Genomic DNA, 26,648 nt, shown 5'->3' with positions numbered 1-26,648 from the left:
GTTATCTCCAACAACTGTACATTGTTGACATTACCACAGACTATATGAATATAATATTGTAGTATTATTTATATAATCTGTGACATTACTATCTTTTATCATAGATTAAATAAAATGTTTTTATTTTAAAAATTGTATCTGACTGGATTTATTATTACCATTATTATCATTATTACATACTAAAATTAATTTTGTTGTCTGAAGCTCTGTGACGGCTAGTGGCTTATCTACGTCACATTGAAGACATTTAATTATCGGTGTGCGAACGAGACCCGACAACCAACAGATTTAAATATTTTTTAGTAAATAATATTCCGCCAATCCGGTCGTTAATGTTCGACCAATGTTAATTATCCACACGGTACATTATTCTAATACCTACTCTCGTTCGTAGCAACCGACTAACTAAAATCGAGAAAAATGTGTATGAGAGAGAGAGTATAAACAATAAACTAATAATTGTAATTTTAAATAAAATAAAAAATTGTACAAATTTATTGAACTTTGTTCGCTTATTCAAGTGTTGATCGGGTGCACTATCGCATGAATTTCATTGTAACATTGTATTATTGTAATAGCTAACATAATTTTCTTACTAATATTTAATGAGTTACCATGACAACATTGGCAACCCATACCATGAACACTGACGACCAACGGATAATCTTATTAGGTAATGTAACAATTCATTATTTCGATAAAGCTCTTCATATATTTATAATTTTATATGAATTTTTTCTGTATATTTTTTAAAAATAATATGAGTTTTATTTGAATAGAGGATGAGTATATTATTTTAATAATTATATGTTTAATTAATATATATTATAATTTTTTCTTCAAGTATATGTCCATCACATCCCATAGAACGTGGTATAATTTTAGTGTAATAAATATTAGTAAACTTTTTCACAAATAAATTTGAATCATTTTCACTTCTATTGTAATCAATTTGTTTTATTACTTATCGATGTAAACCTTCTCTACCATTGGGTAATATTGTCAAATTTATAGTTCTGATTTTTGTATTACATTTATGTCAGGGGACTACCTGTATTCTTAATGTCCTAATCATTTTTCCCAATTATTGTTGTAGTCCATGCAATCTCTATCTCTCATTTAGATTATGTTTATATCATACTGCTGTTGTTGCTTCTTTAGTTTTTTCTTATTTCCTGCTTACACTGGCTATTTGTAGTTTTGTTGCTTTGACTGTTGTTTCTTCTGTGGTCTTGGTTTTGTACTGCATCAAAGCTAACCTCATAGTCACAGTTGCTGATTACACAGCAGTGCACTTCTAGTTTGGTACTTAAAATGTTAACAATGATTTTATTAAAACCAAAAATCTAAAAATATTTAATATTTAGCTATCGTTTAATATAAGGTGTATAGATTTTAAAATATGTTAAACTGATGGTAGACACAATTTGAACATAACATTTAATCAATGACCAATATACTTTTACTAAATAAGGCTCCATAAAATTTGGGCACTTGCAAGGCTTGCTGTCCATGGTCTTTGGCCATACAAATACTACTAATACAAAGATAGCTTATATATAAAAACAAATTACTAAAACAGACAAGAAAGACTGAGTTTAGAATTATTTCTATATTTTATAATTTGTAAAAGAACTGCTCAGCATATATATATATATATGTATTTATAAGTATGAGAATGAAGTTTTCATATGTAAAACAAAAAAATATATGCTATTAAGGCCTATATATATATAATATATACAACAATAATATAATAATATATAATAATAAAATATATAATATATATAACAATATCCATTTATATATATTATATATAAATGGATATTGTTTTTTTTCAATGTACACTTGATATAAATATATATATATATATAGGAATATAAGTTTAAGTATGATATATGTAAATATTTCAATATGTTTTATTATATATATATATATATATGAATTAAATTATGAGTCTAATTAAAAGGTGATAATAATTTATTCTTCAGGTTTTTATTATAGTTATTAACATTAACATAAAATAATTTAAAATACAAATTTTTTCATAAATATTAAATAAATTTTTTGATTTCAATATGTTGTCCAGTTATTATTGAATAGAAACTGCCATATTTTATCATTTATTACTCTAAAATATCATGAACAAATACAATGTATATTAAATTTTCAAAATTGAGTTTCACAAAATATAATTAAAATTTGACCTGTTTGTTAATTTTTTATTTAAATAGTTCAACATTAAATTAAAATATAAATATATTGATAATTTATTTGAATTAATTTTGTAACAAATAGCTTTAGCTTTTAGACATAGAACAGAGAATCCTGCAAAAAAAAATGAATTAAAACTATTAATGTAATAAACATCCTTTATCATTACATAGGTACATTTAACATAGCGATTTATTAAACTAAGTTCTTGATCCTACTTTGGTATTTAAGATAATAGCTTTAAATTCGGGTTTAATGGTACTATAATACGATACTAATTGCCAGTGGCGGACGCAGGGAGAGGTTTTGGGGTTTCAACCCCCCCCCCTGAAATTAATGGATGATTAATTTCAAACGTAGATATCCTACCTTATGTACCTTAAAAAAATGAATTGTTCAAAATAGGATTAAAATAAGCTAGAAAAAAATGTTTTGTTAAAAAAAGTAATTTGTAATCATTTGTAATTTTCCAAACGTTCTAAAAGGTATTGGTACTTAGAACTCAAATTTTTGAAATTCTATGATGGCAATACTTCATAAAAATAATGCGTGTTTGTAAGTCGCTTATTATCAGTAAGTAAAAATACAAAATGGATATAATATTATTTACAATAGTACAGGTAAGGTCATGTGATAACGATCGACAGTAGTCAATCTATAGTCAATAGTCAATTATTTCAAAATAAAGATAATCAGGCCCGTATTTAGTGGGGGCACGGGTAGGCATATGTCCGGAGGCGGCAAAATATTTTAGCAAAATTAATTTTAACAATGATGTACCTAATGAAAAAAAGTATTAAATGATTTTCATTTATAAGTTATATTTTAATATTAAAGAATTTCTATTATAGATGAAATAATATGTGTTATATTATTATTATTTATTTTTTTTGGGGGGGGGACTAATAAAATAATATGCCCGGGAGTGCCAAATTTTTAAATAGTGGCCTGACGGTAATTATTCTTATTTTTCAACCCCCTCCCCCGAAATTTTTTTCTGCGTCCACCCCTGCTTATTGACATTATTCAAATTTAATTTTTGAAAATAAATATACTTTTAATTCTGTAGAATACGTGTACGATTTAACTACTATTATTATTATTTTGTCCGTGTATTGATATACTAAATTTACCGTAAATTAAACTTCGTGTGTTATAACATATTCATTAAAAACGACACTTGCATTATCATTTACTGTCCGTGTAGTCTTCCAATAAAAATTACCCTTCAGCCAGTAGTGGTAGACGTAAACATCTCGTAAATTCTTTAAATATAATTAAGTCTCTAATCAAGAAATCTAAAAAATGTATTGCTTACAGAAACTAGTTATGAAGAATTTTACAATGTCATAGGTAATTCATGTTTTTCAAGGTACCACTTAATATCTAAGCTCAGTACAAGGTCAATGTTAACGGTGTAAATGTACAGATATTACTGAAATTGAGTTTTATTTTATTTGAATTCAAAAAAATGTAAATTGTTCATAACCCGAATAATAATTATTATTAGTCGTTGTCCGATCGGTGGTCGTCACTACTATAATCACACATTATATGTATGCGTACTCTTTTATCGGTTATCGTATCTACTTTTAACTAGATAATACTAGTCACAGCATTAAAACTTACAACATGTTTACGAACGTAGTTTCGGTAGAACTCTACTTAATCCGTCATTCAAAATTCCAAAATATTATAAATGCGAAAAATATTTTGTTAAAAGACATAAATAATATATAGTTCGCCTTTACAATATTTTACAGTTTAGAACGATGGACGAGTAGTTTTATCAAAACTACGTTACGCAAAATGTTTTTAGTTTTAATACTGCGTCCATCCAATTTGCTAATTTACAAATAACAAACTATTCAATTCTTCTAGTAAAATTAATCAAACACTCTAGTAACTCACTCTTGATGAACGATAAAAAAATATATATTCAAAAAAAAAATTTCCATTCAATTACCTACTCTTTATACATCAAAAAAAGTCCAATATCAAATTTTTGTATGTATCCAATTTATACATTACATAATATTATACGTTCTAAATTTAAAGAAATATTAAAAAATAAGATTTACATTTAATACCCAATATATCAATTAGTTTTCTTAAATGTTATTTTGTTGTTATTATGTCAATAAAAAATATTTTTGAGATCAACATTTCGGACCTTCTTTCCGGAGGAAGGTATCGTACATTTTCGAGGGTATGTGGTATGCCATCATAGGAGTTAACAATTAATAAATAATTGAACATTTTATGGAGGACGAGAATACATTTTTCTTCGGGGATAATACCTCCCTCATAATCACTCCTCTAAAATAAACACTGATTGTGACCAACAATAATACGTTTTAATCTATTCAAACAATTACCAAGCATTTTTCGAATATCTTGTATTGAGAGTATATCTAAATAGTTCTTATAACAAGGTTATCATAACTTAAATAGTGATTATTAATTAACGACTATGAATTCACTTTTAATGAGTTTTCATAATATATCATAGTAGAAGCCGCTTATTAAGAACACGGATAATTGATACAATCGCGTTATTGAAATAACATATCGGTCATTTGAAACAATAAGGTCGTCGAAAAATCCCGGTTATTTGGCGATAACCTATGTATTGTAATTACAATGTATTTTATCTGATGTCGTTACTATCGAAATCAGTCGAACTCTCGGAAAAAGTTTACGAAGATTGGATTGATGTAGACTCTCACCTCGATTTTTCAGAGGTTCCAACAGAAGAAGATATCTGTATGGGGTTATAAATACTCGAACAATTTATTACATGCTGTCATAGATGAAGAAGAAGAAAACAGCAAGGAATCCCCATGAAGTAAAGATATTATAGAAGTTCTAAGTGTCCTCAGAAGAACAGTCACGCACCGTATGGATGAAAAAGGCTTTGGGCAACATTTTTTTTACGAAACCATGATCATCAAGTTATTCGACGCAAAACAATAGACAACGATAAACATGTATTTTTCTTAGCATATACATTTTTTTTCACAGTAAATATTTTTTTCAAATTATACATTTTTTTCATTATAAATAAAACCAATCGCTTATTAGAAACAATCGGTTAATTGACACATTTTACCTTGGTCCAAAAGTGTTTCTAATAACTGGTTTCTACTATATAAAAGCTTAGGATAAGAATTTAATAAAAGTAATAAAGTCATATAATATACGAAACATAGGATATCGTTATTTCATATTTTTGATGGTAGCCTTGACTAAAATATTATTCCTTGTATTTGCCGTTCATCTTAAAGCCGAACATCGAAAAGAAGATAGTCACTTCATGATTATTACCGTGCGGTTTTTTAATTTGACAGTTTAACAAACACTACACGTTTTAGTTTCGTATGTATACCTAGACCGGTTTTTAAATACCTATTTAAACGTTACTGTACATAGACTCTTAGGAAACAAATAAGCCGAATATCTTTATATTGAACATTTACTTTATATTAATTATTGCCATTGTACCTATTTATTTTAATTATGAATTTGTATGCAAATGTATTACTTAGTAGTCACTGCTATAGTTAGTATTTTGTAGTTATTGCATTACTAATATATTTATTAGATACGCTATAAACTCTGTTTATTAACATGTTGAATTGTTGACCATTTCATTTTAGGGCAAAATATTTTGGACAAAATTGAACAATAAAATATTAAAACGAAATGTCAACGTTTTGTGCCGATAGCCTAATTCCAGCAAGATTTTTATGTCTCATTGCTCATTTTATCATGCTTGTCATGGCATTAAATTACCGGGTAAGAGTTTGAAAAATTGTTTTTTATAAGTTACTGGAAAAAGCTTGTCTATATTAGCTAAAATATAGAGAAGTTTTATTACTCTTAAATAATAAACTAATGCAATTTTGACATAATTTCCCTCCTAAGGTAGTTTTCCTGATTTTGAAAATTCTCAATTATCGGGAAATGTTGAAATTACTTTTAATTTTATTTTATACTTTAGTGGAGTATGAAATTAACCTTTATAAACTAGAACTTAAGTCACAAACCCGGTAGTGTCTTGATAATTTCGTGACATACAGCAACCCTACCCCAACGCAATACAATTACTTATAATTTCAATAGGACGTAAAAACTTTTGAACATCGGTGATTTAGATAGTACAAATAATTTAGTACTCAAGTATATGTGAATCAAATAATGAGATTTTTGCAGGTTGACCGTTTGTCAAGGTTCATTCTTCTAAGTTTGGTAGCGTTATTGGAATATCATTTAGATTTTAGAATTCCGCCAAATTCAATTTGATTAACAGTTACACGGAGTTCTACTTACCTACCTTTTCGATATAAATTTTAAATAAAACTGTAGGTTTTTCGATGTGACCTTTGGATTCTGATTCGATAAATTATATAATTTATGTCATTCGTGTCGTCGGCTGTTGTATATACCTATGTATTTATACATACAAATTTAGTAATTAGTAAATAATAATCATATAATAAGCTATTATATGGTTAAATTTCATGTTGAATACAATTTTATTAAGCTATAATATTATAGGTCTATGAGAGGTTTGCTAAGAGGGTAAAAATGGTCTAACTTTAAAAAGTAACTAAAAAGAGTAATAATTAATAATTTAATCATGAGTGCTACTCAATGCTACATCAATGCGTATTGATATATGAATCAATAATTGTCTTTGTCCTCTACAAAAAATCCTATCTATGACGTCGTATAAACGTACTATTAGTTCGATATGAAAATTGCCTTCAACATTTTTTTGAAAACTCAAAGTTATTCGATTATTGTGTTTACTAATAATTCTAATCATTATAACAGTATATATTTGAAATATATATATACTGATGTTAATACGTTATGTAAGCATACCGGACGCATAGTCGCTGTTAAATACTGCAATATGTATATCCCTATATTATATGTCACATTTCTGGAGATCTTTTTATTTTATTTATAATTAAAAACTTTGAAAATCGTCCATTTTCCTTATTTCAGTATTACTCTATAAGTATCCCTTATATAATATAACCTAGATCGTGTTACCTATTCAATTACTCTAACAACGTTATTTATGTGAAATTTGATGATGACTACACAAAACTAATTTTTAATATTTAATAAAATCTTATCAACAATTTTATATACTTAGGAACAAAACGTAAAAGCTTGTCTTCCAAACGATTATGACAAAGATCTTTATCTGGAACAAGACAAAAGGTAAACTATTCAAACCATTTATATCAATAAAAATATAGTTAAACGTAGAAGATTGTTATTTTACTTATTAGTTACTATATTTTTATATCCGAGTAGTTATATACGTAGATTAGTACGCTTGGCAATTATTTTATTCTAAGTACTAAACTATTTTACATAATTAGTAGAAATAATTTTTCCGTGAAGCGTATTAAACCCAAACTGCACACAACACTTGCAAGTTAATCCAGTGATAAAAATAGGTGCGTAATAAAAAAATCATTTAACTTATTTGAACGGTCAACTAGTTCAACATTGATTGTATAGTTGATAAATTGAAAAAAAATTACTTTTTATGTAATAAATTCTGATTAAGTTAACTAAACATGAGTAAAACTTACTGTACAATGTGAGTAGTATTATTTTCATGATAACAGTTCATTAAGTCCTAAATAATTAGAACTGACCATTCGATATATTTTCCTTTTAATTCTGAGTATATATAGTACTATACATAATAAAAAATGATTATAACATCAAAGATAACATAAGAGTTAATATAAGATAAAATAATTCAATTTTTAATTTTATGCACGTAAATAACTTGTGCTTATTTAAATAATTAATTCAAATATTGAAATGAAAAATATATTACTATATCGAGTTTTATAGTAATTCCAAATAGTTTCGACACTCATTAAAATTAAAATTAAATTTATTTATAATATATATTTACCAACAGTCAAAAACTATTGTAAACGTATTTTTCTTTGTAAATTGCTGTTAGGCGTAAAAATATCTAAAGTAAAAATTTAAAAAACTAGCGGATCACAGAATACAGATAAGTGGACCATCAATATATGAATCACTTAAATTCATCAATTTAATTTTTTAAATCATTTTTATTTTTGTTTAATTTTACTTAAATTATTATTCTCTTTTAATTTAATATTTTTTTTTTTTTTTTTTTTGTAATTTCGATTATTTATTATTTTAATTTTCTTAATTTCAATAAAAATTACTTGTCAATCCTTGAATCCTATACAATTATATGATATATATGATATCCTATTAATAGCTAAGTAGGTAGTTATATTAATTTAAAATCATTTGATAGCAAAGAAAAGTATTTATATCTTCTAATACACACTACAGTACAAATCTCCAATAATTACTGCATAAAAAAGCTAATTTCGCAAATCTAATTATTTGATTTATATTTATTAATTTTGATTTTAAACAAAACAAATAATAATATTAATATTTTATTTTTTATTTTCCTTTGAGACCCAAATTAATTTCTTAAATATTAAATATAATAATTAATAAATAATTAATTAATAATTATTATTAATAATTGTTTAATATTTATTAATTAAATATTAAATATTGTTGTGTCCTCTAAAGAGGACACTGGGTCTGAAAGGATTAAGTGCTGCTTTTAAACATTTTAAATAGGTTCACGAATACTTAAAAAACTGCACAGCAGCGGACTAAAATCCACAAAAATATAATTCATTTTGCAATAGCTCACGAGTCTTATTAAAATCCGCACGTTTAGACAAGTCACCAATGCAGTATTTAAAATGTAATTAAAAAAAACCTACACATTAATAAACAATATTCTATATATTTGTTCTTGGTTTCGCTTTAATATTGTAGATTGATGATCGGTTATACTCTTTCAATTGGTTTTATTGGTATCGAAATGTTTGGATTTATGAGCGGTATAACGATGTTTTCCCCAACGAACGGGTTTATATGTATCCTTTTGTTTTTATAAAATGTAAAATAATATATATTTATCAACCACGAATGCATAATTGTATGAAAAATTATGGAAGTATTTTATTTCATTTTTCCTAACTTATACCATTGCAGCTATGATTTGCCACGGTGTAGCTACCATGATGCTGTTTTATTTCCTTCAAGATTTGTGGAGTTGTGAAATGTTTTGGTCTGTGTTTTTTTTGTGTAGCATATTGCCATGTTCTTTTGAACTAATAATGATTAGCTATTCTTTTATTATGAAAAAATAATATTATACATATGTTTTTACATAATTTTGTGCATTCAATACTTTTTATTTATGTTGCAAATAAATATTATATGGTAAATATTCTGGCTAAGATTTATTAATATAATATGACTAATTGACTAATTATTAATTTATAAGGTAAATAAATAAGATGCATTGTATTTTTATGTATATTAATTCACGAGTATCATCATTTAAATTGTGTAATAAACTTTATTTACTGCAATAAATATCAAGATTTCACGAAAAATTTTACGTAAATAAATATTTAGATACCTACGATATTTATGTGCATCCCGGAGAATCTCGGAAATTAAAATTAATTACTTAAATAAATATTATAATATGTACTAACTAGCTTACAAGAAATAAAATTAATATATTTTACATACCAAAGTCTTATAATATTGTGTACCTCTTTGTTACTATGATTATCAATCTCCATTATATAAATAACATAACATCTATAATTTTCATTTTAAATTTGAGATTTTTATTAAATAAATCAGTGAATTAAAACGAATTATGTATAACTATATCAATACTCATTAAACAGCAATAATTAATCGGAATAAAATAGTTTATATTTTGTTTAAATCAAGGGCGTATCCTAGGAGGGGGTTCGGATCCGGACCCCCCCATTGAAATTTCTACATACTCAACGATTTAATAGGAAAGAGTATAATAATAGTAAATAGTATATTTTAATTTCCCATTATTTTCAATATACAAAGTTTATAGATTATATAATATACCTATAATGTTTAAACCATACTATAGTATATCAACAGTAATTTGTTGGTATTGAGTTAAACTATAATTATAATTAGAGAACAGATAAAATAAAAATTTTGGACCACACTCATAAAAAATTCCTGGGTACGCTCCTGGTTTTGAATTATTTTTATGTTATGTGATTGTACGTTTTGGCCATATGATATAAGCGTTAAAGGTACAACAATTACATATCAATTGCGTCAACATTTGTAGAACATAAGCGCCAATCTGATATTATATAATTTTTATACCCAATATATGACATAAGCTTTAAAGGTGCGAAAGTGACGTATAATTTGCGCCAAAATTAAAATATGCGTACAAATAAACAATTGACACTTATGAATGGTTACGAAGTAGATATTAACAATTTGTTATAAAACAAAAGTGTGCCCACACACTGTCCATGTGACAATTGATTATCGATTTGTCGATTAAGATTAAACGTTGGGAGTTTTTGAACGATATAGTTCTACATTTAATATCTATTAACCTTGGCACAAAGGTACCAAGGATTTTGGCATTTTTTTTTTTTTTTTTTTATTTCATTTCGGTGCTTATGTCTTCCACCCACGTATTTACGTATTTACGATGTAATCGTAAATAAAATGGTGTAGTCACTCGCGCTGAAAAGCTAAACGAAATTTGACGGCGTTTAGTTAGCGCTATTGTCCACCTGAAGCGCTAAAAAAGTCTATTATTACTTACATTATATTGGCCTCTATTAAATTATAAATGTTTAAATATATTTATTATTTAATATTTTTGCTCAGTTACTATAGAAAAGTGTAAAAAAAAAAAAAAAATGATTAATCATAATAATATATTGTGATATCATATAGTAATACTATGTAATTAGTTATTATAGAGCGCGGATTTGTATGCATTTGTCTATTTATTCTGATTGTTATGATATGCTAAGTAAGCACAACATTTGTTTCATGGCATAACGATTCAAACTATAATGACATTTTTAAAATATAGCTAAAATTATTGAAATAAAATGAAATTCAAATTTAGGTAAATACATTTCTTTTGTGGTAAATTTTTTGTATAAATTGATTCATATGTTTATCTAAAAGCTTAAGGCCATTAAGGCATATAGAGGAGTTTAAGGAATCTCAATCCTTCCCCCTGAAATGTTTAGCTTCTGCATATAATTTTACAAAATTTCCCTCTCTGGGAAAATATTATATGCACAATCCTGCAAAAAAAAAAAAAATCCTGTTTGTGCTATTAATTAAGACTATCCATAAAACTTCAGAAATGAAAATAGTATAACTAAAATATATTATTTATTGGTTTTCAATAAATAAAACTGACATTAAACATTTAAGTAACTTCTGTCAAGTATACTTACTTCAACTGTATGTTAATTTATATAAAATTAATATTACCTTTAGGATTTATAATTGAACAACCGACAATAAAATGTTGGCTGAATTTAGTAATTTGTTAACTATTTAATTCATAGACAAACGAAAATAATTTATTATTTTACATGAAATATCGTATATTTGTATGGTAATTTATAATTCATAATACTATTATCTATGGTTATAATAACAAAAACAAAATAGACCTTCTTAGTGCTCGTGACGCAAAATTTCCGAACTAAATGCCATAAAATAATTACTCAAAATGTCTTTATCAAAGATAGGAAATAACTACACCATTTTATTTACATCATCCTTTCACCGTACGTTTTATTATCTAAATTATTAAGAACTTGTTTTTGTTGTTTTTTTTATGTTTACGATATTTAACTAAGAGATTACAATATTAAAAAGTTGTTATTACATTGCTGTAAACTCAATTGGCAAGCTAATCAAATAGTTATGAGTGAAATAACGGTAATTGAAAAGGATATTAAAATGATAATGTAAAGAAGATAATTTAGGTGTAAGGATTGTACAAAAATCATAACTGATGGAGCAGGTGAATTTTATGTGATGGATGTTACAGAGGTGAAATTATCGGAAGAGAAAGGAATTTAGTGAAAGGTTAAATGGATGGGAAGGGAAGAAATTTATGGGCCAGATGAAGTGAGAAGGAGATGATTGTGAAACAAAAAACCAATTTCGAAACCTATGAGATATTTTAAAACTATAAGCAGTGGCGTAGCAAGAGTATGGCGAACCGCACCTACGCCAGAGGCACGAATTGTTATGGGGCGCAAAATTGTGCTTAAGTCGTATTTTCATGTTACCCTCCAAAATTACAATTTTGCATTAGGTACATTTTTTGATAAATGTTGATTTTGTCTAATTGAACATACTACGTGTGAATCGAATGATGAAATCATGGAAATAGCACAAGGGAATTCATATAAAAAACTTTATATGAAGAAATTATCGACGAACACGCCAGTCTTAAAGCGAGAACAGAAAATTTTCAAAGCTTAAAATTTACACTGTAATCATAACGTAAAAATATAAATTGCATTTAAAATAAAAATTAGTGAAATTAAAGGTTAAAAAAAAATATCGTCACACCAAATTTTTTATCGGTTAAAAGTCGGTTTCTTCAAAGTTCACCAAGGGTACTAGCAAGTCTTCCTACGCCACTGACTAATAAACTACACATATTTAGTTTAATATATGTGTTTTATAATACTATGTATTATTACTTAGTAAAATAGTGGTTTTGTATCAAATTAATTTACGGATGTTTATAAATAACCAGACTTATTTAACACGTATTTACATTAAGTATAGACTTTGTATTCATTTCTTTTATATACGAGTATAACTAAACAGTTTGATATACTCGTAACTAAACAGTTTGATCCGAAGAAAAGATTCATACAATTTGATGACATAAAAGATCAACGGTTCTACATAAAATGAATATGCATGCGTAATTACATAACCTTAAAAACATGTAAAATACTTAGGTAATCGTACCACAAATCAAATAAATCAATTATTTTCCAATTCCTATATCATAATATAATCACCCATGACAACAATTAGTATTTTCGTTAGTTGATGACAAAAAGCGTATAATTCAATATAGGTTCACATTTAAGAAGTGCAAAATAACATAAATCTATTATGAATAAATAAATAAAATACCAATACATCAATAATGGATGGGTAGTACATTTAATACATTAAGTCCTCGGCCAAAAAATATAATGTAGCGACATTAAATGATGTTAAAACTATACTATTATTTGTGATATTATTTAATTTGCATTACTTAACATTCTCAAATGATTCGTTATTCAACGAGAATAAAAATTGCTGGTATTTTATGTTGATTTTATATCAGTATTTTTACTGCTGACTTTTTAGTCGCATATTCGTGGGCACCAGTGGCGTTTTCAGAATTATGAAATGAAGGGGGGGGGGGGTCAAAAAGTATGAGAAACGGATAACTATAGGGCCCTAATAATTAATTAGCAAAAAAGAGCATTAAGAAGCAGTGCGAGTAGGTATTAGACACTAATAAGTTACTAATAAATCACTACACAAGTATAATAGTGAAGTTGTGAAAACAATATGCATTATAAATTTAATTGATATTGATATAAAAAAAATGTGACCATTTTGATTATACATCACAGAGTTATATTATGATTATATGATGATTACGAAAAATTTAGACTCGGTTATTATAATATTATATTATATTATATATAAAATAAAGAAAAACAATCGGGTCTCAAATTCAATTTTCTGGTTTTAGATGATAACAAGTTGTCAGGCATAACTTAAATTTCTTGATGTTTATCAGAAGAGCCTAACTATTTAATTTACTCTCCAATATTTTTATTCCTTTATTATTGTATTCTTATAGTAATTTTTTAAACATTTTAAAGTAGAAAACGATCTTTATGCTGATACTGTAGTTACAGGGACGGTAATAAGGTATTTTAATAGTTAATGAACTATCAGGAAAACTTTTTCATCACACTGAAGAAATGTTTCATTTGAATTTTCTGTTTTGAGATTTATAAAATATTTTATTCATAACTTTAACTCAACTTCAAATTCAGTAATGTTAAAATCAACATTATATGTCCTAAGTTTATTATTTAATTTTCTTTATAATTTAAAACCTTTGAACTTAGTGTCTTTGGTAGAAGACACACTACAGTTTTTTTTATATATTTTTGTGTTGTAAAAATTTGTCATTAAGTTGTGTTAAAAGACTATCTAAGAAAAGTATAAGCACTATCAATCTACCTTTTCTATTTCTATGCAATATACAGACGGCTGTGATTGAAACATTTACATAATATTCTATCTAGACATTAACAGCTATTATACCACACTATTATGCTGATACAGACATACAGTAGGTTATATAGTACGTTGATAGTCGTGGTGTGACAAGAGTGTGAATGCGATTTAATAAATCATAACTATTACAAATAATAATGTAAAATATTAATGATAATAACATTTTCTTGGTCCGATTAGTTAACCTCTTCCTCTTCTTTGAGAACGCTAATGGTGAATATAATTGACAATACGCATATATATATATATATATATTATATGCAAGGCTGGGCTAGTTTTTTTTAACTCTTTAAGTTTTTATTTTTTTATTTTTTAATTTTTTTATTTTAAAATAATTAAGTTAAATTAAATTAAAAGTTACTTATATATTTTTCGTTAACTCGTTAAGTTAAAAGTTAGCTTTGAAAAAAAAGTAACTTAACTTAGTTTAAAGTTAAAATTTCCTAATTTGCAAAAATAAAAAATTGCACACATAATATTAATTTTTTAACGCTCAAGAAAATTACTGGGAAAATTTAAAATGATACATAAAAGTATTAACTAGCTATCAAAAAAACCTACTGTACTAAAATAAATCTTAGTCCTGAACTCATACTCAAATCAATTTACAATTTTAATAATGAAATTAAATTGGAAATTATACCACAGTTGTTTTATTAATCCCCATCAACACTCGATCTTATGGTACTTACTATTTTCACAGAATATTTTTAGGATTTCCATGGGTTTATAGCGTTTATACAATAATAATGTTATAAAAATATAATAATAAAATATAGTCCATATAATGACTATTTAAGTTATTTTTCATATTATTTTCGTCTACAGGAAATTCATATTAAAATAGTAAATTATAAATATTCTAAAAACTTATTTAATAATTTTCATTATTCTTTGCACTAAAATTAACTTAATTTAGATACTTTTAAATAAAATTAACTTAAAGTTAACACGTTAATCTTAACAAAAAGTAACTTATTAAGTTATTATAATATTATAATTTGTAAAAACAGTGACGAGTTAATTAACTTAATTAAAATTAACTTAACGTTTTAACTTAATTTTAACTTATAACTCGTTAATCCCCAGCCTAGATAATAAGTAAAAGTCTGATAATTTAAAATAAACCTATAAGAAAATTCGTTTTTGTTAGCTGCAATAGAGGTTAGTAATGATTATTAATTCTTTAAAGTTTAATAATTGTTTATTGCTTTAATTTCAAATAAGTTATTAAAAATATACTAAAGATCAGTGGTTGCCAAACTTTTTTGATTTAAGCCTACGTACAGTTAAAAATAAATTATCGCACCACCCACGAATAAATAAACAAAATATGACCTATGTTATAAGTTTACAATAATCATTTAACTATTTATTATTTAAATATTAAAATATTTATACTGATACGAGAAGGTTGTATAAAAATAAATTTTTAGAATTTTTACTCCACACCGCTAACCGAGGTTCCCGGTTAATGTTCACTCCTCTCTTGCAGCGCATAGATTGGGAACTGTTGCTATACGTAGATCGCTTTTTAAATAATTGTTTACACTGATGTTTGAACTATATTGTTAAAAAAGAATTTGAATGCAAAAATTAATACTTTGTAATTTTATAAAAAAAAAAATAAAAAAATACTATAAATTATAATTTTGCAATTTAAGACGATGCATGAGAAAATTGCAAACTTTAAATAAAATGACACAAAGTGTTTTATTTAGAATTTTTCAGTACCGTTGGTATAGGCACTGCATGTAAATTTATCTCTGAACGTTATGTATTCTGTATTTGTAGGAGACATCTACGAATTTTTAATTTGTGTTTTTTATAATTGTCGAAAAACTTTAAAATTTGTGAATTTTTAGTTTTTATTAAGTTTTCTCAAAATTTGTTATATTTTAGGAATGAAGTATTTTCAATGCATTAGTCTTGCAGTTATTTATTTTTATTTTTTTAAGCTAAACTATGATTGACATAATAAAGATAGTTTTATGTTTAACTGGCTTAAAATTATTTTTGTATTATGATTGGTCTGATCCATAAAGTTTATAGAAAAGTTCAATCATATTATAGTGTAATAGAAATAAAATAAAGAAAAACATATTTCCCATAACTGACCTCTAATTATGAATTTTGTGTTTATATGTGTTTAGTGTGGCCCATTACCATTTTGACAAAATAAACGAGAGTAACAATAACAAAAAAAAATAACAATTTATTTTTTGTGACTTTTTTTAACAAAAAAAACTATAAGATGCTAATGTTACTCAATAATTTGAATATACATGTTTTCTTTCAAATAATGATTTTCATATTTATCACATTACTATTATTATCATTTCATTATAATTATTATTATAATTATAAAAGTACTCACAGTAATATTTTTGAAAACATATGAAATAAATCAAGCACAATAATTATTGTATGACATGTCATCTACAGTAAATTATTTTTTATAATTGGCTTCACTGATTTGTTTCCATTACCGTTTCATCTTAATAGCAACATTTAGGTTCCTTTATTTTACTCTTAACTCTGACCACAGTATAAAAAGAGTTGAGATCAACATGTTTCCACAGGAATAAGTATCGCGATCGACTTTGAATAATTTCAACGGTTGAAAACATCTTTGACGATAATTAGGTAAATAGCTGCATAACTACCTAATAGTCGATGTTTATGTTAAGTGACACTTAGATATATTAAACTTTTAACGTTCAACACAATTATAGAAAAATACTCTAAGCACATTTTAACAGTCTTATTATGTCATAATAAGTATAAATTAATACATATTATTGTAGTGTCAATACTTATAAACTAATAAATTCTGGTCATAATGTCATTCGTGGTTTTATAAATACATTTAACCGTATTTTTAAGTTTTCATAGTTGCGTGATGCATTTTAATACTATAATTTATTGTATTATTATATTCTATACACAAGGGCGGTTAACTATTTAATTGATTATTATGACAGTTGTATACATAGGCGTGCGCAGACCTCTTTTTCAGGATATGCCAAAGGCTGCCACTGCCTACCTCCCCCCCCCCCTTAAACTGAAAGTTAATTTAAGCGTTCGAAATTCTGGTCTTAATAACTATTTAATTTAAAATTTTAATTTTTTTTTCCCCGAAAAAAGTGACTGAATAACCATTTCTTAATCGTTATAAATATCTTCATAATTAAAACTTAAAATAAATTACAAAAAAAAAAATCTAAATACATAACACTTGAAATGGTTTGAGTAATACGTTTAAATAGAGTAAATTAATAAAAACGTAATTATATACTTAAATGAAAAACAAACTAAATTTGATAAATAATCAAAATTAATCATAAAACGATTCTGCGTACAATTAAGTTATTAAATCACCGATAATGTTTTCGGGATTTTAATTTATAGCTATTTCTTGTTCTGTAGTTGATAACTATTTAATCTCGCTTGAATTATTTTACTTCTTAATTTCATTAACACATTAAATCGTTATTATAGTATATGATTTGTGATTCAAAAATAAATTAAACTATCTGGGACTGAATATAAAAATATAATAAAAATCATAATGTAATACAAAATCACATAATATACACAAGACCAAATATGTCATAGTTTTTATTTATTTTTTGTAATTTTAGAAAGGAGGCTCTATGTTAAAGGTATGCAGTTGCATACCTTGCAAACCCTCTGTGTACGCCTATGGTTGTACAATGTACAGCAATAAATATCCAATAAATAACAAAATTAATAGATACTCGATGCGTTCGTATGTGATTGTGTACACCCACCAACAAAATGCATAACTTTACATTTATGGTTCTACGAAAACGTTAATTTTATAAACTTTGCCATTCTGTAGTGTTCCATATCAAATAGATATATTTAATTTCAATGATAATTTATAAAATCCGGTGTTTTTTTTCGTTCATAAATTTTTCTGTGTTGGACGTCAAATGAATTTAAATATTTAATGATTTGCTGTACACCTAGTTTGTATTCATAACGGCTATTTCGGTGAAGCAATTATTTGTTTATTGTAATTATTGACAATTCATAAATATTTAGTAAAAACATAAATATTGAACAATTAATACCTGAATCGGCAACGGTCTTAACTTAAGATATATAGTAATACAAAAACGATAAGATAAACGAGTATTTTATAAACAAGCAAACATATACTGCATAATAAAATTATTGATGAGTGGTGTTCTCTATTTAAAATAGTGATGCATGTGTAAACGGAATTTGTTCATAATACTTGATTTTGGTATTATTACAAGTCTTCTTTTTTCAATGGTATTTCAGCCGAAGTTGAAATAGAATTCAAAAAATATACACTACATCTACATTCGCTTATATAGTCATAAAGCGTAATAAATATAATATAATTATTTGTAAATCAGTTTTAATATAATTTCGTTTTATTGGTAGGATTGCATTATTATTGGTCTTGATATTATTTTTTAAACCATGTCCTCCATCAAAATTCAAAAAAATCGTTTTGAAAATAGTAAGTATAAATATCAATAATTTAATAGTATATAAAATTTGTATTTGAACCGAAAACATTTTGACATTTTAATTATTTAAAAAGCATTAAAGCAAATGTGTAAATCGTAGACTCCGAATGTAAATTATTAATTAAAAAGAATCAAATACGAGTGTTCAATTGTGTTGATAATTGTATGCAAATTTAAAATCGATTAAAATGTGTACTGTTAAAACAATATGAACTTCAATATGGTATTTTTCAGAAGCGTCTGATTTGGATGATGAAATGGAATTTAAAAATACTGAAAATGAAATAAAAACACCAGATTCAAATTATTTACTCGATAAAAGTGAATGCCAAATCAAAGTAATAAATTTATATTGATTGTGAATGAATCATATTATTAAGTAAAAGTTTTTTTTTTTTAGGAATCTAAAGTATCACGGATTCTTATCTTTACAACGATAACTATTAGCTTAGGATGTTCAATTCCTACCGGTTATAACACCGGAGTAGTCAATGCACCTGCGTTGGTAAGTATATTCCAGTTACCTTAATTAATGATCTTTATTCGATAATTTTAATTTGAAATTATATAAATATTGAAAAAAAAAACAACAAAATATTGACAATAATAATTAACCTTTAGGTTATGAAACAATGGTGTAATGAAACGATCGTGAACCGTTATGGTGTACACTTTACTCCTACTCAGCTCGATGGCCTATGGTCGATACTGGTTTCCATATTTTTGTTGGGAGGTATTGCTGGTGGTATAGCTGGTGGGAAACTGGCTGATATATTGGGAAGGTATGTTGAACTGATTTGAAATTCGTGACTCGTCACAAATTTTAGACGTGATATTGTGTCTTACGATCACGAATCATTATTCTTGGTCCAGCTCTAAAGGTACCGGTTGTTCGAAGATAGGTGATAGTAATACGCTGGCGCCAAAGCATCCTACTGCGTTGGCTACAAAGTCTTCAATGTTGCTTTCCAACTCCCATAACACGCCATCATTATCTACGTCTATGTGCGTAATTGTACGACAGTCAATACTCTTTTTCACCTAGAACGTATGTTTTTACTGAAACCTATCGTACAATAGATACCATTGATGATAATCATACGCTAAACGTGAATTTACCAACATCATGTTTTCTTCCAGAAATCCGTCCCTCGCGTCCCAGCTGTACAAATGTTTCAACCCTTTGATGCGGAAATATATCACCGACCCGTAAGCCGATCCTAGAATAACCATTTTGCAGGGTTTCCGACCGACACTCACTATGCATCTGGGATTGATTCGTTTCCGCAAGTCTTTAGTGCGCACCTTGAACAATTCCGCACTTGACAAATAAGTAAAATATATGTAACTCGAATTCGACTTTTCAACCAAGACTAGATAGAACACGTCCTCCGCAGTAGAATCTGTACAAGTGATTGCCGAAGTACTTGGCAATTTCACTTTATGCCCTTCTTTACCTTGGACGTTCCATACGATTATCGACCGAGTGCCTCCGTCTCCGATGTAAATAATGGGTTTGTCATCGGTGATGTATTCGACTACTAAGAATTGTAATCGACTACGTACGCGACATATCAACGACCTAAGTGTTATCGTGTGTATTATCTGAAATAATAACAATCGTTTTGAGCCATAAATATTCGGATAATCAATGCAGTAACAAGTTCTAACGTTAGCGCATTTTAATGACGACTATACTCTAACAGTTGTAGAAATTTAAATGAACAACATTATGCATCTTATTCAATTAAATAATAAGAAAATGCATCGATGAATTCCTTCGATAAATGCAACAGAAGATTATATTATACATACATTATATTCGATAAAAGATAAAAGAAACCCATGTTGTTTTAAACGTAGATAATATGTTGTTGATACTTACGCGTCCATTGCCATAATCGATTCCTAATACTTTTGCTTCGCACTCTTTTTTTGGTTTCTCTTCTAAGGTATTCACCACTCCTATGTCCAACACCCAAAGTATACCGTTCTGGCCCATGTATATATCTACTGCGTTTACAATTGCTTTGTGGTCGTCTACGACGTTCTTCTCCAGCGTAGGAAACGGTCGAACATAATTGTGACTCTTATCTTTACCGTTGAGTAACATATGGCCCAACGTGAACGGGACGCCTTCTCTGAAACATATCTCTATATCAATAATATTGATGTTCGCATTCCGTTGGCTTCATTTTGAATTATGACATATTCGATTTAGGTACTTCGTATATTACAATATGAGTATAATATACAATAAATGGATTTACTTGTAACGTGGTGAAACGAAGAACACTTGATTGCCGCAAATTTGAGCCCGGGTAAAAACGATATTTTTCGGTATAAAATGTTTATTGTATGTATAGTCTGCTTCCACTTTTTTATTCGGCCATTGAATGTAATGCCCGTTTAATTCATACAACCTGCAGATGTCCGATGAATTGCACACAGTATTTTGAGAGAAAACATAAATATTGGCATAACACGTTATAAATAAACCAAAATAAAGTTCCATAATACTACCATAATTCAAGATACGTGTGATTCATTAAAATTGAAAATTGTTTAACTTTTTTAACGTTGCTTTAGTTACAACATACAATATATAAATTATAAATTAAGATGGTATGTACCATTATTTTTATTGTAAACAAATATTTTTTTTCCATCGCATTTTTAATGCCTCTTCTACAACTTGTGTTAAAATAATATAACAAATAACAATTTTATTCATTAAAATTTTTGTATAATTTCACAACGTACAATCAAATATGTAAGATCTATGTTATAAATATGATTTCATTTTATTTTTTTCAGGAAAGGGACTTTGAAACTTATATACCTGATTTACTTAGTGTCTGGCGTCCTATTTATTAGTTGTAAAACATTAGCCATGGTAGAATTATTTTTTATTGCTCGTTTATTATCTGGTCTATCGGCTGGTGAGTTCCATTTGTTACATTTACCCTTATCTCTAGAAATATACATTTTTAAAATTATTTCTAATTTTAAATTTAACTTATTATAATATTTATTTTAGGACTCACGATGACAACGGTACCAATGTATTTATTAGAGTTGTCTCCTTCAGATAAGAAAGGTATTTTTGGTGTCATGTTTACAGTTGGTCTGAACTTTGGTTTGTTATTTTCACAGCTCTTAGGCTTGGAAAGTATTTTGGGTTCGTTAAATGTTTTTACGACAAATTCAATAATAATAAAATATTATAATATTTATCGATAATAAATTATTATCGGCTGGTACTGAATTGGTTCCCGAGTCCCAAACTAAACAAAAGTATTTTATTAAGTATATTTCTATAGAACTGGTTCCCGTTTAAATTTATTTAGTTAGTTTTCACTTTTTATTTATGCAGATTATCCTTCCCAATTTTATAGGCTTAGGGCTATCAACTTTAAAGTAGGTTTGGTTAAAAATGTACGTTAGCGATCGTTGAATTGGAAGTTAACCCGTTATCATTTAGTATATAAAATAAAATAATTTAAAATTTAAGATTGTTAAGCTTAAACAAACCTTGTTAATTTGAAACGATCTTTTTTCAAATATTCTAAGTGTAAGTTTCCCATTAACGTATTCAGTTATACAATCGTTATCTTTATCGATCGGGGATATAAAATGTGTGAGTGAGTAAAAAATTTCAGTGATATAAAAATGTATTACTACATTATTAGTTATAGAGTATAGGTACCTTTCTATTTTATACTATCTACCTGATTTATATTTTGTACCAATTATATATACATAAGATTTCATATCGCAAAATAATGCTTAGAAATGAAAATTGAAACTATTTAATCTTAACACAAATAGGAACCAATTCAGCTACTTCTTTATTATCAAATTATTCAAATATATTACTGAAAATTTTAATTGAAATACGTGTGTGTTATTTATTTAGGAAGTGAATCATTGTGGCCATTCTTATTCAGTTTTTATGCTAGTCTAGTATTGTTGGTATTTCCTACCTTGTCGTTTATTCCTGAAAGCCCTAAGTACTTGTATACTATACGCAATGAACGCAGCAAAGCATTATCTGGTACAAATATTTAATCGTATATAAAAATAATTTGTCGTCAAATTATTGGGCTATAAACAGGGCCGTCATCTGGGGAAGGGGGGAACGGAACCATTTTCCCCAAGGCCACAGTCTAAAAAAAATCTAGAAAAAAGACTGATTGAAATGGTGCCGTGATTTGATAACTTAAGTTAAAGCTTATAAATGTAAGAAGTGTCACAAATGTGTGATTTCCTCCTCATGTTTCTATTCATGGTCAACTGTTGTAAATTATTTATATTACTTATTGTACTTACTGTATAGATCGTAATTTTTCAAATAAAGCTAAATTATTTAAAAAAAAAAAAAAAAGAGATTAATTAAAAATACTTCGCGTTTCCCATTAGTAACTATTTATACTGATATGTTATTTCCATACTATTTTTGTTTATAAAATATTAATAAATCGAATTAAATAAAATTATCTTAATTTTAATTAATTAATTAAATTAATTTTAATTTAATCTAATTAATTAAATTAAAATTTAATTTATTTATTATATTTAATATATTAATTTTTAATTTATATTTAAGCGTTATAACAAGTTATACATTTTCAGTTATTCTAATTTCTAAATAATTATCACTGTAATTTATTATACTTATTTCTGGAGTATGAAGAATGATATAATTTTATTCAAATTTACATAGAAATTCTTTATCACAAGTACTGACGCGACAGCATCCAAGTTCTTATTTTTTATAGCTGTTTATAAATTATCTGGGAATAAATTCGATTTTTAATTAAATGTGATAATTGATAATGCATTGTGGAGAAGTTATTATAAATGTAATTCATTGTATCGATGCATTTAAATGACTTTGATAGGTTAAAGTTTGGAAAAATATATTTACCGACATTTTGCAAACTCGGTGAGTATTTTTTTCACGCTAGTATACTATTGTGATGATCGAGGGGCCCCATAATTTTAATCCTAAGGACGGCCCTGGTTATATATACAAAAGTTTCTTTACATATTGATTTGTATATACATTGATTTATGGTTAATCAGTTATTCGGACATGGAATTAAAAAAAAATTTTCATGACAATGCCCCTAAGTAATTTTTTAAATATTTGTTTTAATGAGTCAAATTTTATTTTCAGAATTAAGTCGGTTGAGAGGTAAGCCAATATCTGACGTAAGTTGGGAATTAGAAGATTTATTCGCTTCCCCTGAAGTATGGACATTAAAAAGAATATTACTTGAGCCTGCAAGCTTTAAAGCCCTAATTATTACGTGCACGTTAATGTTGGGACAACAACTATCTGGAATTAACGTTGTAATGTTTTATTATTATAAAAATGTTACAGTTCATTTTTTCCAGTTATATATTTGTTTATTGTGAATAAAAATATTTCTAGGTGTTTTATTATTCCACGGAAATATTAATAAAATCTGGATTAAGTGTGTACTGGGCGCAGTATGCAAACTTAGGCGCAGGATCTGTAGGTTTCATTGTCACAGTGATGTCGGCTCTGTTTATCGATAGGTTTGGACGTAAATCATTATTGTTATTCAGTGTCACTGTTTCTGTGGTCATGCTATCGGCGATATTGACTTCAATAGTTGTACTGACTCATGTAAGAATTTTGACACATCATACGATTTATCATATGATAGAATATTACGATAGATATTAATGTGTTGACATTATTCAATTTAGAATTCGATAACTTGGGTATCCTATTTGTTGATAATATTCATTTTTGGTTACGTTTTGTTTTACGGATTTGGATTAGGACCCATACCATTCTTTATTGGATCAGGTTAGTCATAACGACAATTATATTTAACACTTATGAACACAACACCAACTTCGTTATTTATATGTTTCAGAATTAACAGATGTTGGACCGAGACCTATTATAATGTCTGCTATGGCTGTTTCTAATTGGACTGGAAATTTTTTGGTTGGACTAACATTTCCTTTCATAAACAACATGATCAAAGAATATTCTTTTTCTCCGTTCGTGATGTTCACCATACTTTTAATTGTATTTATTTGGTTAGTATTAAATATTTTTATTTAAAGCCAATAAATATTTAGTTGAAAATTGAAAAATATTAATTATTAAAAGAAATTAATAGAAATAAAATAATAATAATAGCAAAGGTACTAATAAATATTAAGCACTGAAATTAATTACATAAAATCTATACATAGGAAAGTGGTTCCAGAAACCAAAATATCTTCCAGTGGACTAAGATCAAACAACGTATAACAGCCAGGCTGGAATTGATTTCAGCTTTAATACAAAATAAGTTTCACTATGATGGTAATATAAAAAATTCGTATACTATTACCACTGATTATAGAATAAACTATTATATTATCAATGATATTACTCAATTATTTAAGATATTTTATTTACTTTACCTACCGTAATATCATAATAAATGGTATATATGATTATATTTATACGTATATGTTTATAAATTATATTGTTTTAAAACATATTATCATCGGAATCTATGGTTACTGATTTGGTGCCTCTGTCTAATCACGGATAACATGTAGTAATTTAGATCTATTTTATTTTCAATGTACTCATTGAGTATTACCATTGATTATAAAATTATAGTATTTATAATCAATGGTATAACTAATGAGTATAAAATGTATATGTATTATAGTATTGTGGTTAAAATATTTTAAAAATTTAATTTAATTCTACTTAAAGCCAAATCTGTCCAAGATTTACTTTTGCGCATTTTCATTTTTTTCCTTTAAATTTCCAAAAAATTAATAAAATAACTTTGAAATAATTTTGTTAGGAAAAATTTTTATTTTTTTATTTTTTATTAAAACTTTGTGTTACTATTAGTTTCAAAAGTTAAGTGATGAAATACAAGATAATAATTAAATTACTTATAAATAAGAAAGACAATATAATATTTGATTAGATTAAAAATCCTGTATGGTTTAAAAAGGATAAAATGTACAGTACAATATATTTTTGTTGAACCGAAAAAATATTTTTGGTAACGAAAGGAATGTTGGAAAGGTTTAAACGGGAAATAAGTTGGACCCGTTGAGTTGATAGACTGGGACAGGAGAAGATTAGGTGGCTAATATCACAAACCATAGGGTCATTGTGGAGCGTGCAAAGAGAAGAATCATTCAGAGCTAGTTTGAAAGAATGGGAAAGGAGTAGTGTGTGACCAAAACGAAGATGGGAGAATGAAGATATACTTTTCCTGGAGAGATTAAGGTTGTGAAACCAGAGTAGTGGTAAGATTGATGAAGATATATTTCTATACCAAGTGGCGAAATGGAGTGGGAGTAATCCCCAGTGTGTAAGCCAAAGGACGGATGTACAAGACCTAAGCATGGGGGTAAAATCTGACCATGGAATTTGTGCGCTTGGGTGGCATCTGAGAAATGCCGAGGGCTTGGCTAATTTGTTGGCGAATTCGTTACCGGCGATACCAGTGTACCCATAGGAACTGAATATCAATATCAGATTCAGTTAAACAATATAAAATTCGTCTGATAGTGATTATGAGGGGAGAAATTTGGGATTTGAAAGCAATAGAAGAGAGA

General features: G+C 26.8%; 2 protein-coding genes across 5 annotated transcripts; one reads left to right on the top strand and one right to left on the bottom strand.

The window, feature by feature from the left end:
- Positions 1–122: 122 nt before the first annotated feature.
- Positions 123–25,454, top strand: LOC112683719 (solute carrier family 2, facilitated glucose transporter member 1-like). 4 transcript variants are annotated; one of them, XM_025554869.1, is made up of 13 exons: positions 5,924–6,012; positions 7,385–7,452; positions 19,260–19,363; positions 19,426–19,530; positions 19,647–19,807; positions 21,843–21,967; positions 22,066–22,206; positions 22,945–23,082; positions 24,208–24,383; positions 24,466–24,684; positions 24,768–24,870; positions 24,941–25,109; positions 25,269–25,454. In XM_025554869.1, the coding sequence occupies exons 2-13, from the start codon at positions 7,419–7,421 to the stop codon at positions 25,324–25,326; spliced, it is 1,533 nt and encodes a 510-aa protein (XP_025410654.1). In that variant the 5' UTR covers positions 5,924–6,012; positions 7,385–7,418; the 3' UTR covers positions 25,327–25,454. The 4 variants fall into 4 exon arrangements, with proteins under 4 accessions (XP_025410652.1, XP_025410653.1, XP_025410654.1 ...); XM_025554867.1 differs by lacking the exons at positions 5,924–6,012; positions 7,385–7,452 and adding an exon at positions 123–673; XM_025554868.1 differs by lacking the exon at positions 7,385–7,452 and having other exon boundaries at positions 5,874–6,012.
- On the bottom strand, positions 19,977–21,604 carry LOC112683721. Its single transcript, XM_025554871.1, has 4 exons — positions 21,296–21,604; positions 20,911–21,166; positions 20,149–20,630; positions 19,977–20,066 (listed from the first exon to the last, which is right to left on the bottom strand). Exons 1-4 carry the CDS (start codon positions 21,538–21,540, stop codon positions 20,063–20,065), a joined length of 987 nt encoding a protein of 328 aa, XP_025410656.1. The 5' UTR covers positions 21,541–21,604; the 3' UTR covers positions 19,977–20,062.
- Positions 25,455–26,648: the final 1,194 nt, after the last annotated feature.

The sequence above is a fragment of the Sipha flava genome, unplaced genomic scaffold (genome assembly GCF_003268045.1).
Source record: "Sipha flava isolate LNK unplaced genomic scaffold, YSA_version1 233_pilon_pilon, whole genome shotgun sequence".
Taxonomy (NCBI): Eukaryota; Metazoa; Arthropoda; class Insecta; order Hemiptera; family Aphididae; genus Sipha; species Sipha flava.
The sequence above is the reverse complement of the archived record's forward strand: the minus strand, read 5'-3'. Positions and strand labels throughout refer to the sequence as shown.